The 12338-nt window shown below is 37.4% G+C and overlaps 1 protein-coding gene across 1 annotated transcript; it reads right to left on the bottom strand.

The window, feature by feature from the left end:
- Positions 1-2820: 2820 nt before the first annotated feature.
- Positions 2821-8449, bottom strand: LOC106431284 (phospholipid-transporting ATPase 10). The gene is made up of 10 exons (XM_013872095.3): positions 7796-8449; positions 6753-7202; positions 5499-6394; positions 5306-5416; positions 4950-5226; positions 4768-4856; positions 4369-4687; positions 4049-4273; positions 3776-3967; positions 2821-3690 (listed from the first exon to the last, which is right to left on the bottom strand). The coding sequence occupies exons 1-10, from the start codon at positions 8192-8194 to the stop codon at positions 3040-3042; spliced, it is 3609 nt and encodes a 1202-aa protein (XP_013727549.1). The 5' UTR covers positions 8195-8449; the 3' UTR covers positions 2821-3039.
- Positions 8450-12338: the final 3889 nt, after the last annotated feature.

Raw genomic sequence — 12338 nt, forward strand, 5'->3', positions numbered from 1 at the left:
CGGAATATACCGAGGGACATCTTCCTCGGAATATACCGAGGGACACCTTTCCTCGGAATATACCGAGGGACATCTTCCTCGGAATATACCGAGGGACATGTTCCTCGGAATATTCTGAGGAAGATGTCCCTCGGTATATTCCGAACGTTTTTTTATAAACGGATCGATCGATGGATATATGTCCAAAAACGCATTGATCGATGAACTTCCGAGGAAATATCCCGACGAAGTTCTCCCTCGGTATATTCCGAGGAGATTTCCGACAAACTAGTGATCCTCGGAATTTCCTCGGAAATTTGTTTCCTCAGAATTCCGTCGGAAAATTCCGGGGGATTTCCAAGGAAAGAAGAAATTCCGAGGAATTATTTCCGAGGACTTGTTTCGTCGGTATGTCGTCGGAATAACGTTATTCCGACGAAATTCCGACGATTTTTTCCCTCAGTATCCTTGCTGTTTTCTTGTAGTGAATGTGCCAATGTATTTTGATTCTAGATGATAATCAAACGATAAAGCATAAAAACTTTATCTATATCTATATATGTTAGAGATATTATTACCTACTTTTAGCAGGTTGGTCATATACTCCCTCCGTTTCAGAATGATCCATATTTTTTTTAAAAAAATTGGTTTTAAGAGATCCATATTTTACGCTTTCAAAAAAAATTTGGTTTTAAAAGATCCATATTTTACCTTTTCAATATATGTAATAAAGGCAAATTGTAAATTTCAAAGACATTAATTGTATTTACTGCTTTGATTGATTAAAAATCATAGGAGATAGTTAAACACAGAAAACAATGTATTTATTGTCAAAATTTTACGTATTTTCTTAATACGTAAAATTTTAAAACGGAGCGAGTATTTTCTACGAACACCTAAATATAAGACATTGACAAAGTCTAGTTTTTAGCAATATCTGCAATATAAAACATCACACTATGAAATCATTGAAATTGTAGTATAATTATAACAATAATAAATATTCTTTTTGAACACACAATAATAAATAAATAAAACCATAATTATAAAATAAGAATTCAGTTGTGTGATGTGCTACCTACTAGACTTGACACTTTTATCCGAGATCCGGATTCGATCCGAGATTCGATCCGGATCCGATCCGAAAATCCGGATATCCGGAGGGTCCGAATCCGGATCCGGATAGTAAAATGTTGGATCCGTCAAAATATCTTGATTTTTTAGTCCGGATATCCGGATCCGTAAATTTTATTAATAACTATTTTAGAAATAATAATATTTATATATAAAAACTAACTTTTTAATATATTTTCATTTTTATAATAGTATACATAAATTTTTATGTAAATTTTGTAATATTATACGTTGAAATCATTAAAAACATTATAAATTTTTTATTTTTAAATTATTTTTAATATTTTTATATATATTAATATTATTATTTATTTATTTTAAGGAACCAAATCCGGATATCCGCCGGATATTACAATTTTTAGAAGGATATCCGCCACCCGGATATCCGAGAACCCCGGATCCGGATAAGGATAGTAAAATTATTGATCCGCCGGATAAGGATCCGGATCCGGATACCTTAAAGTTGTCCGGATACCTTAAAGTTGCCCGAATACCCGATCCGTCCCAGGCCTACTACCTACCCAATTTTTGACTTAATAATTTCACCGTCAATCTGCTTAAAGTTGTCTCCAGAAATTTAATATCATATCAATAATTGAAAAAAAATGAATTTAAACCAATCTAGAAAAAATAAAAAATGATGCAAATTAAATTTTAATTTACTACGCGGGAAGAGAACGAAAATTAAACTGTACAGGTGCCGAAGCGATTGTGTTACAAAAAAAAAAAAACATTTGTTGACCACAAAAACAAAACGTTTTAAGTGCATTTGGATTAACTGAGCCACTTGCAATAGTGTAGTGTTTGCACGATGACTTTTTTCTGTCGAAAGATATTATTAAAAACAGGGTTAGATCATACAACACCAACGGATAAAGGAACTCTCCAATGATTACCTAAACCACAATGGGACTAGAAATCACAATGGGACAGCATACAAGAACATAACAAACTACTAACTTAAAACAAGTAACTAAACTTTCAAACTTCTAGAATAAATCTGACAATTACCGAGATAACTATCTTTTAGAACATCTGCTTAACGGAAATGCCTTCTGCCAGACCACTGCAAAACTACCTTCTCCTAGAACAATGAGGGAACACCTCAAGAACCATGTAACCAAAGCTTCCTAAACCGGCAAGTAGGAATCAAACTCGGATTCAGTCAAGCACGATGACTTATAATGGTCGAAACTGTTCAATAATTAAAACCGTTTTTTCTTAAACATCTACGAAGTAATAATTAAAATCTTTGACAAAACAAAATTTAGTTTAGAAAAAAAAAAATTAGTTTACTGATAAAAGTGTTTATCAAACGTAAAGACAAATGTGAACAAAGAATAAAAAATTATCTCACCGAATCTCACTGGATCGTTCTCTTTATGTCTTTGTCTGAAGTTGAAAATTCCAAAATCTTGCTGTATTTTCTCTTTATGTGGTCTAAATGCAGTGTACCGGACTGTGGATACATGTGAATTTCTTCCTTTTTTTGTGTGCACCACATGTGAATTTCTTCCACCTTATTTGAAGGTAAATCAGTGTTCTTAGAAAAGCAAAAAATAAAAGTGATAAAAATAATAAAATCTAGATTAAATAGTTGACGAAAATAATCTAGATTTAATACTGAAGAAAATACGAAAAATGAAGAACTACAAGATATTTATAGGAGGAACTTGTTACCATTTCTTTTCAGTTTCCACCATCACGTTTGAAATTATTTTACTATATTATTCAATCAAGAAATACAATCAGACAAAAACATTGATCTCTACATTAGAGATGAAAAGTTTTTGTACAAAATGTTGCCGTGTGTGTGAAGTGAATTACAGACGCCTTCTCTAACAAGAAATCTCAATAAAAGAAGCCCTAATCTCTACATTAGAGATGTACATATATATATATTTACATAAATAACATCTATACTTTTCAGAAAGCAACAAGATCCTTATGGAGCTGATCGTGAAACCGACCGGAGCGCCGTACACTAGCAGCTCTTCTCGCAGTGTATCCAACGGTGGTGGGTCTAATCGACCTCTGCCTCACCATCTCAACGAACTCAGGATCATTAGAGTGACCCTCGTACCTAATCCACTGAATCATTTGATGGTATTTAGGGAAAAACCTCATTTGCACCGACTTGTAGACGAAGTAAGGTGTCAAAGCAAAGATCATCACAAAGAGAGTGGTGAGCCAGTAGGAAGGAGCAGGAGCTAGGGCTTCAAGGAAGACCATGTAAGCATCGGTAGAGAAACTTGGGGTTATAGCTCCATAGATCATGAGGAAGATGTACCAAAATGCAATTGATCCCCAAATCACAATGTGTTGGACCCATGTGAAGTAACTTATTGATAATGCCATTTGGAGATTGACCACCCACACGACACAAGTGTACATTAATCCCCCCATGATTTCCCGGCCTGCGGTTTTGCCGTTTGGGTCGAATAGCTGGTGTTTTAGAGATTCCTTGCAGATGAAGAAAATGGCTAGGGCACTTATGAATCCATTGAACATCCATCCTATGATCCTTTTCCAGCTGAAGAGAATGTTTTGCACACCTTCTTGGTATAGCACAGGGAACTGCAAGAAGAAATGAACAGTAAGCAATTCTGATTTAAGCTAATTCTACACTGAAAATTAGATGAGCCCTAAACCTAAAGCCTACCTTGTAACAAAAGCGAGCTGAGACGTCTTGATCAAAGACTCCGAGGGCAATGACAGGGAGAGAAGAGAAAAATACGTTGAACAGAGAGAGAAACCAGTCGTTGTATGCAGGTTGTGCAGAGAAGGAAGCGTAAGCTTCATATAAGAACACCGTGACACCGAAAGTGATATTCTTGTAGAAGAAGTAACATACCTACAAAAGGAAAAAAAAAATTGTAAGAGAAAGATTGACAAACAGAGAGGTTTTGGAGGGAAAATTTGTATATTATTTTACCATGGATGAGATTCTGCTGTAACACCAATGACCATGGACTAGCAATAAACGTTCTAGATATCGGAATTGAGCAATGGCGATATCACTAGACATCACCGCTTGCATTCCTTCAACACCACTTATTCCTACTCCAATGTCAGCTTCTTGAAGCATTCCTACATCATTTGCTCCATCTCCAATCGCTAATGTTGTTTTTCCTGTTCCAGTCTTAACCAGCCTTGTAACCTAAAAAAACTCAAAAAAATATATTCTGTTGGAACGAAATAAAAGATTTTAGAATAAGAATCAAAAGAAAGCATGTCAAGATTTGAAGATTGTACCAATGCTTTTTGTTTAGGTGATGATCTGCAGCAAATCACTGACGCACAGCCAGTAGCAAGATCAAGAAACGTGTTCTTGACTTCGTCCTCTAGGGCGTAAGTTAGGGACTTCCCGTCTATGATCAAGGCAAATGCTTCAGAGCTTGCACCTGATGCAGCAAGCAATTCCCTTCCTTGTTCTATTTGCTTCACAACACTTTCTCTTGATGCCAATTCAATTTCATCTTTGATTCCAGATTTCTCCAGGGATTTGATATGTGGTGTTTCAAGATTGATGGTGATCTGTTTCATCTCCTGTCTTAGTAAACTAGAAGCAAATCTGCAAGAAAATATTATGAAGTCAGTAACAAAGAAAACACACACAAGAACATTCAAGATTCAAGATTCAAGATTCAATACCCAATATTGATAGCTGTTTCCATTTTATCTCCAGTTAGAACCCAAATCTTGATTCCAGCTTGAGCAAGTTTATCGATACATTCCGGAACCTGAACACCCATCAGTTCAGAAACTGTTAGTTCTCAAAACCCTAAGCTATCAATAACCTTGTAGAATTATATAGTCTATCGTTAAAGTCATACCCCATTTTGAAGTTTGTCCTCAACAGCAGTAGCACCAAGGAGAATAAGGTCACGTTCCATCTTATCCGTGATATCATCTATTAAAGCTTCACGGTCCTCACTCACCGAGGCCTTGGCTTCATTGAAACTCTTGTTGAACTCTATGTAGTCATTCTCATCGACCTCGCGGTATGCAAGTATCAAAGTCCTTAGACCAGCATCTGCATATTGGTTTACATGTTCTTGGGTTTTGGCCTCGAACTGACGACCGTTCTTTGCTAGTCTTTCAAACATTACACTAAGAAGAAACACAAACACAAAGTTAATATCTTGAAACACAAGAAATAATGTGTGTTTAAATGTCTCAAAATGCTTACTTGTCAGCTCCTTTAGACAACAACAAGAGCTTCCCGTCATGGTCTCTTACAATCACTGACATTCTCTTTCTCGAGCTATTGAACTCAAGAACGTTCAGCAACTTATAAACCCTGCAAGAACATATGAAGACTTGAGCTCCAAGAATCACAGAAATGATCTCATATCGAAAAGAAACAAGACTCAAAACCTAACCTCTCGACTTTTTCCCCTGTTACAAGATCCAATTCACGAAATGAGATCTCGTTCTGCGTCCGGTTAAAGAACTCAAACCCTAGCTCTCTTGCCGCAACGACAAACGCAGCTTCATCAGGAGACTCAGCTTCATAAGAGACATTCCCTGTCTCCTCATCAGTTTCAGGTATCGCCGTGTGACACACGGCAAGTAATCTGAAAAACTTCCGCAACACGGCAGCTTCAGGCTGCCTCACCCAGTTCCCATTCATAACCCTTTCATCTTCAAAGTTAAACCCTTTAACCTTAGGACCAACCTTGTCCACAACAACATCCAAATCTTCATTAACCAAAGGCGAACCGCCGCTTCTCACAGCCATAGCTCTCTCAACCTCAGTTATACCACGTCCATAAGCCGTACCCGCGATGGAACACTTGATAAACTCCATAGAGTTACATGTCAAAGTCCCGGTTTTATCGGATAGAATGGTATCAACCATACCGAGCTCTTCATTCAAATTTGAAGTCCGTGCCTGCGCGGGTTTATCGGTCTCTTCGTAGTACATATGAATGTCTCTGTTGATGAAAATGCTCTGAAGAACTTTGACGATTTCGATAGAAACATAGAGAGATATAGGGATGAAGTTACTGTAGAGCATTACTGCGGTGAAGAAGTGGTAGATTGCAGCCATTGGAGCTCTCTCTGGATCAAACAAGATCACTGCACTGTCTGGTCTCAAGTACCATCTCTCTGTTCTTCCGTTTTTGAGTTTATCTTCTCTTGTTTCGACTCCGAAGATGATTGATCCAACGAATGACATTAGAAAAACCAGACCGAACATTAAGTAGATGATCTTGTCCATTTTCCTCTCGATCCTGCTCCTCTTTGATGGAGGATCAGTTGAGTTCTGTATCACCTGTTTGTTCAATACATCAAAACATTAGAGTTTTTCTCAGAATATGAAAAAGTTAGTCTTTATTCTAAAACTTATTTTGTTAAATAGTTGAATATAAAATATATGTTATATTCGTTTGCATGTGACCTACAAATGTGTAGTTTGTTTTGCTACCTTGCAACTAAATTGGTTGTAATCGTTATTTCAAATCGTTAGAAAAATTTATATGATCTGCTACTGGTCGATGTGTCACAGACAAACGAATGTTGAAGTCGTAGGTCACGAAAACACCCAAACAAACAAAACAGAACCATATATGTGCAAATAGAATGTTGGAAAAAAAAAACAGAACAGAAGGAGAACTGATGAAACTGTGTACCTTTGTGTCATGTCCGGTGAAAACGACAGCTCCGTACACATACTCTGTGTTTCTAAGCTTCGAATCACGTAGGAGAATCTGCTGAATCGACAAAGGAAACCTCTCTTCTTCAAGCTCCAAAGTCCCAACGAACATATAAAGATTCACGTTTGGATCTTCGCATCTAACAACGGCTCTGAAATCTTTGAAGTCCGAATCTTCATGTAACATTGATGAAGTGGCATCAAGACCCTGTTTCACTTTCAGATTCGTCTCTCCATCAAGATTCATAGTTTCTACATAGCAAATAGATTCCTCGTAGCTTGATGACAGAAGCAAAAGATCCGCTGGAAAAAACTCGTCTTTTTCGACTCTGACTATGTCACCTACTCTTAGGTTACTCCACTCCTCTTGCCGGAATATTCCATTGCCATCGTGGACTTTCACTTTTCTATTATTCACCTCAATATCCTAAAAAAAAAGAATCAAGAAAATAAATAAATAAATAATTTACTTTTTACATGAAAAAACATGTAAGTCACAAAAGAAGAAAAAAAAAACAAGAAAATAATAATACATATAAACTTTATTTATTTTTATAAATAAATTTTTTTGGTATCATATTTTTATAAATAATATAAATAAAGATGAAAGAAAGAAGATGATTTAAGTTACAGAAGATATAAACATTGTTTAAGTTTTTTACAAAAATGAATATAAATAAATAAAAGATGTAAGAAGGAAAAAGAGGTACGTAAGTTAGAAGACAACTTAAATTTAATCTTTTTTTTTATAAAATAAGTAAATAAAAGATGAAAGAGAGAAAGAGATGTAAGGTACAAAGATAAAATTTTATTATTTTTACAAAAATAAATAAAATGAATAAAATATGAAAGAAAGAAAGAAAAACATGTAAGCTTTTAGAAAAAAAAAACGAAAGTTACAAAAATAAATAAAATAATAAACAAAAATATAAACTTTATAGACTTCGATGTAAAGGTTCAATAATTCATAACAAAGATAAAAGATCTAAACTCTATTAAAGTTTGGATTTAAGATCAGACCTGTTGTTTCCGGCGCCAATCTTCGATACCTTCTTTAACCATTGTTACAGAGATGACAAGAACAAGAGGTAAGAGAGCACTAATAGCTCCATAAGGAGCAAGATCAGTCAACGACAAGATTCCGGTGACAAGGAAGTAGAAGTTAGCTACGCGACGGAACTGCTCAAAGAGAGACTTCGGGAGGAAAGAAGCGACAGTGTATTTAGTAGACCTGACGTAATTTCCGGCATAGTTCCGGCGTTCAGCTGCCGGAGAACCCGGTTCGTTACAGTAGACGACCCGCGAGAAACCGGGTCCTCCTATGTTGGAATGGTCTTCTTTGAAACTTGACTTACCACAAGTGTAAGAATAGATCCTGCTTATATGTAATCTTCTCCTTCTCCGACCACCTCCTGCCATAGCTATTGGTTGTTTTCTTTGTCTGAAAAAAATTGGGTTTTCTTATAAATGAATTTATAATCTTACAAGAAAGCCAAGTGAAAGAAGAATACTTGGAGAACACACTTGGTTTCTTGCAGATTTTTGAGGGATTATTTTATGAGGGTAGAAAAGAATTAAAGAATGTAGAAATGTTGAAGGTTTGATATGAAAATGGAATAAAAATGAAGAGAAAGGAAGATGAGTTGTGGGTTTAATAAAATGTGTGAAGCTAAGAGTTTTTTTTCTATACAGAGACCCAACTTTGAACGATGACTTTGAACGTAACACTTTTTGGCTTGTTTGTTGACTTTTGATAAGTTTTATTTTTATTTTTCTTAATTTCATTATTTCTTCGAGAAATATCAAAAATGGTACGCGGGTATCTTATTTGCCGGGACATCATGACTAATTGAATTTTCCAAAGCACTTCTGGAGAAGAGAGTTGCTTCTAGAACAGGGAAATTTCTAAGGTAATTTTATCTTATGGCTTATGGGTGATTTGTTTTTTTCGGACTAGGTAATTTACTTCGATTTTTGGTTGTAATTGGCTAGATATACCATTTATGATAAAATGATATACCATTTATGATAAAATGATATACCATTTATGATAAAAATATATTAATTTTAAAATATAATCGGTTACATAATTAAACTTTAAGAATTTATAGTAAGAAAAAGTATTTTTTAATATTTTTATGATAATTCAATTTCATAGTAAGAAAAAGTATGTCTAAACTTCTTTGAAATTAATAACTAGTGACTAGAATCCTAGAGCCGACCGAATCAGCCAATAAAAAAACTAGTGACTGGAATGATGATCATGTCGACCATGGTTTCTTCTTCCTTGTAGCATCTTCTATTCCAGTTGAAGAATTAAATGGTGAAATCCTAATAAAAGCGGTATAAAATCTAACCAGGGTGTGTGCTAAACTTTAATAATCTAATTAATGTGTAGTATTTTGGTTTGTTATATCATTACGTTAAATAAAAATGCGCAAGAAGTGAATTTTGTAATCTAGCGACGTTCGCTCACCAAATACAAATCTTTTATTATTATTTTCTTGAACTGCATAAAACATTATCTAATTATGTCATGCCTCAAGCGTTAGTTTTCTTTTTGTTCTGGTTGGAGACATTTATGAAAACCTAAAGAAATGGACAAAATGATATACAAGCTGGAAGGGGCGTTGATGGTAACTATTTAATGATTTGCTAAATTTTATTGTTTTAAAAAACCATCTTATTGAAAATGATAGATCGGCGCTAGGGTTTTGGCGACTCTAGGGCGATTCTTAGATCTGGCAAGCTCCTCCTCATAGACGACGGTTTGAGGCTCTCCTTGCCAGGGAAGAAGGAGAAAGGAGGTCTCGACGATCCATACAGAAGTTCTGTTTGTCTCTGCAGTGACTGCCTTTCGTTCAAACACTTTCAACCCTAGATTTTTTGGCGTGAGGAACAAGACACATCAAGAAAAGGAGCACGAAGGTTTTTTTCCCCTGTGTAGGGTGTTGAACTGAAGTTTATAAAGTGCCCTGTTTGGTCTGGATCTCACCGACGAACCAAGATGCGTCGTTCGTATGGAAACCGGAAGAGAGGAGAAAGTCCGAGACCAGTGAGAAGACGTGTGGAAAAGGTTAAGGAGGATGAGATCATTCCGATCCCAGAATTTGATTTCTCGGATCTCATTGAGAAGTATAAGCTGACGCTGGTGGGAAGGATGTTCCATGTTGATGGAAGGAGTGTTGATGCTTTGATTAAACATATGCCAAAGCGACATATCTGGGATGTAGAAGGTAAGGTCAGAGGAACCAACTTGGGGAACAATAAGTTTCAGTTTGACTTTGACTCTGAACAAGACCTTCAAAAAGTCCTACAAAGGAGACCTTGTCATTTTAACAAATGGAGCTTTTCCTTGGAAAAATGGATACCAACGATTCAAGAAGATTTTCCAAATTCTATGTTGTTCTGGGTGGTTATCTCTGGTGTTCCTAACCACTATAAAAAAGACGAAACGTTCCGTAATATTGGGAAGGCTCTAGGCCTAGTGGACACTGTGGATGTGGACGGAGGACGTGTCAGAGTTTTTGTCAATGCAGACGAACCTTTACAATTTGAGCGTCGAGCGGGGTTTGCAAATGGTGACGTTATTAAAGTGACCCTTAAATATGAAGACCTTCACAGACACTGCTTCACCTGTAAGCGCATCTCGCACGAAGAAGGTACATGCCCGGAGCTCACAGAGATGCAGCGAGAGAAAAACAGAGTGGCAAGGATTGAACAAAAAGAACTGGAGGAAATAGCAACGAGAGAAGCCTTCTCTATTCCGTCTAGATACGAGACTAGTCGAGTACCTGAATCTGATCGATACTCTTTAGAGGATGGAAGATATGGAAGGGGGCAAAACAGAGACTTTAGGCCTCCTATTATGACCGGTAGAGACATGATAAGCCATGATCTCAGAGAGAGAATCACAGTGCAACGGGAGTCTCTCAGTAAGAATGTATGGAAAAGAATTGAGAAGCCTGATACGACACATTATCCCCGAGATCGGAAGAGACATCATCCTTACCAAAGACCAAAGAGCTATGATTCCAGGACCAGAAATGGAGACAAATCGAGATATGAAACTTACTCGAGGCAGTCAACTTGGTATTCCAATGACCGAAGGAACCAGAACGGTCTTAACCACGACTCACAAAGTGTGAGCAGATCAAGCCCTATACGAAGAGCTTCCCCGGACTCCCAACGTACAATCTCTGCAGCTTATGTGACAAACCGGTTCGGATATGGAAGCCGCGGCCAGAGCCATCGATCACCTCAAAAGTTGGCTCAAGAATGGAGACCGGTAAGACAGAGCATAAATGAAGGAAAAAAGAACGACGAGAACCAAACGGTGCTTGGTGAAACGGAAGAGGACAGGAGAAGAAGATTAAAAGGGAAGATGATAGCTCAGGACCCTCCAGCCGCCCCACCAAGACCTATCCCTGATAGAGAAACGCTTACAAGAAGAGAACCATCATCTAACATGCAGCAACAGATGCAAGGAGGGTGTGAGAAGGAGAAGCAGACGCCCACAAAAAATCGTGAGGAGGAAAATAAACAGAGCAGCGAGAGGTTGGGAAGTGCAAATACCCCGACCAATATTGAGGGAGGTCTAGATGATCCTGACTCACTTGATAACGTTCCAGAGGATGATGGAGTTCTAGATGATGAGGCTTTTGAAAAGATGATGGAACTGTATACGGAGCCTGAGACTTTCGTTGACGACGAAGAAATGCAAAACGTTGATGAAGTAGATGACCTCATGGAGGAGGAACAGGAGATGGAGAGAGCACGAGTGGAAAAGGAGAAGAGGGCAGAGACGGAGAAGGAAAAAAGCAAGGGTCTCATGGTTAAAAAGATAAAATATTTTGGGATGGCAGGTATTAGTCATCAAAAAAACGACCCAGCTGCGGTGAGAAACAAGTTAGACGGAGAAGGGAAGAAGATAGGCGTAGAGGTTGATCAGAATGAGAACGGGAAGAAGAAGAAGGTCCCTAGAAGCCCAGAAATAAAAGGTACTGCAGCCTCTAAGAAGCTTGCCACCCGTGGAAGGTCTTCCCCAAGGAGTAAAGCCATGAGACAGAGTCGACTTAAAGTCTCTCGAGTATCGTCGAAAATCCCTCGTACTGAGGTGTATCCTTCTGCTTTAAAAGGCAGGAATCCCAGTGTATCTGGTTCGGTGGTGTCCCAGAAACCACCCAGTACTCGTATATGAATTCAATTGCATGGAATTGTCAAGGGGCCGGAGCCTACTTGACCAAGCAACACTTAAAAGAGTTGCTTCGCTGCTTCAATCCTAGTTTTCTTTTTCTTTCAGAAACAAAAAATAATTTTTCTTTTATGCAAGACTTTCAGTTTGTTTTTGGTTATGATAAGTTATTTACCGTTGAACCTTCGGGTACAAGCGGTGGTTTTATATGAATGACTCTGCGGTGAAGATTGTTTATTCCAATGATCATATGATCGATGTAGAAGCGCAGATTGAAGGCCATAAAGTATATATTACTTTCGTGTATGGCGATCCGGTGGTGACATACCGAGAAAACGTGTGGGAAAGGCTTACAAGAATGAGTATTGC

Source organism: Brassica napus, chromosome C2, assembly GCF_020379485.1.
Source record: "Brassica napus cultivar Da-Ae chromosome C2, Da-Ae, whole genome shotgun sequence".
NCBI lineage: Eukaryota > Viridiplantae > Streptophyta > Magnoliopsida > Brassicales > Brassicaceae > Brassica > Brassica napus.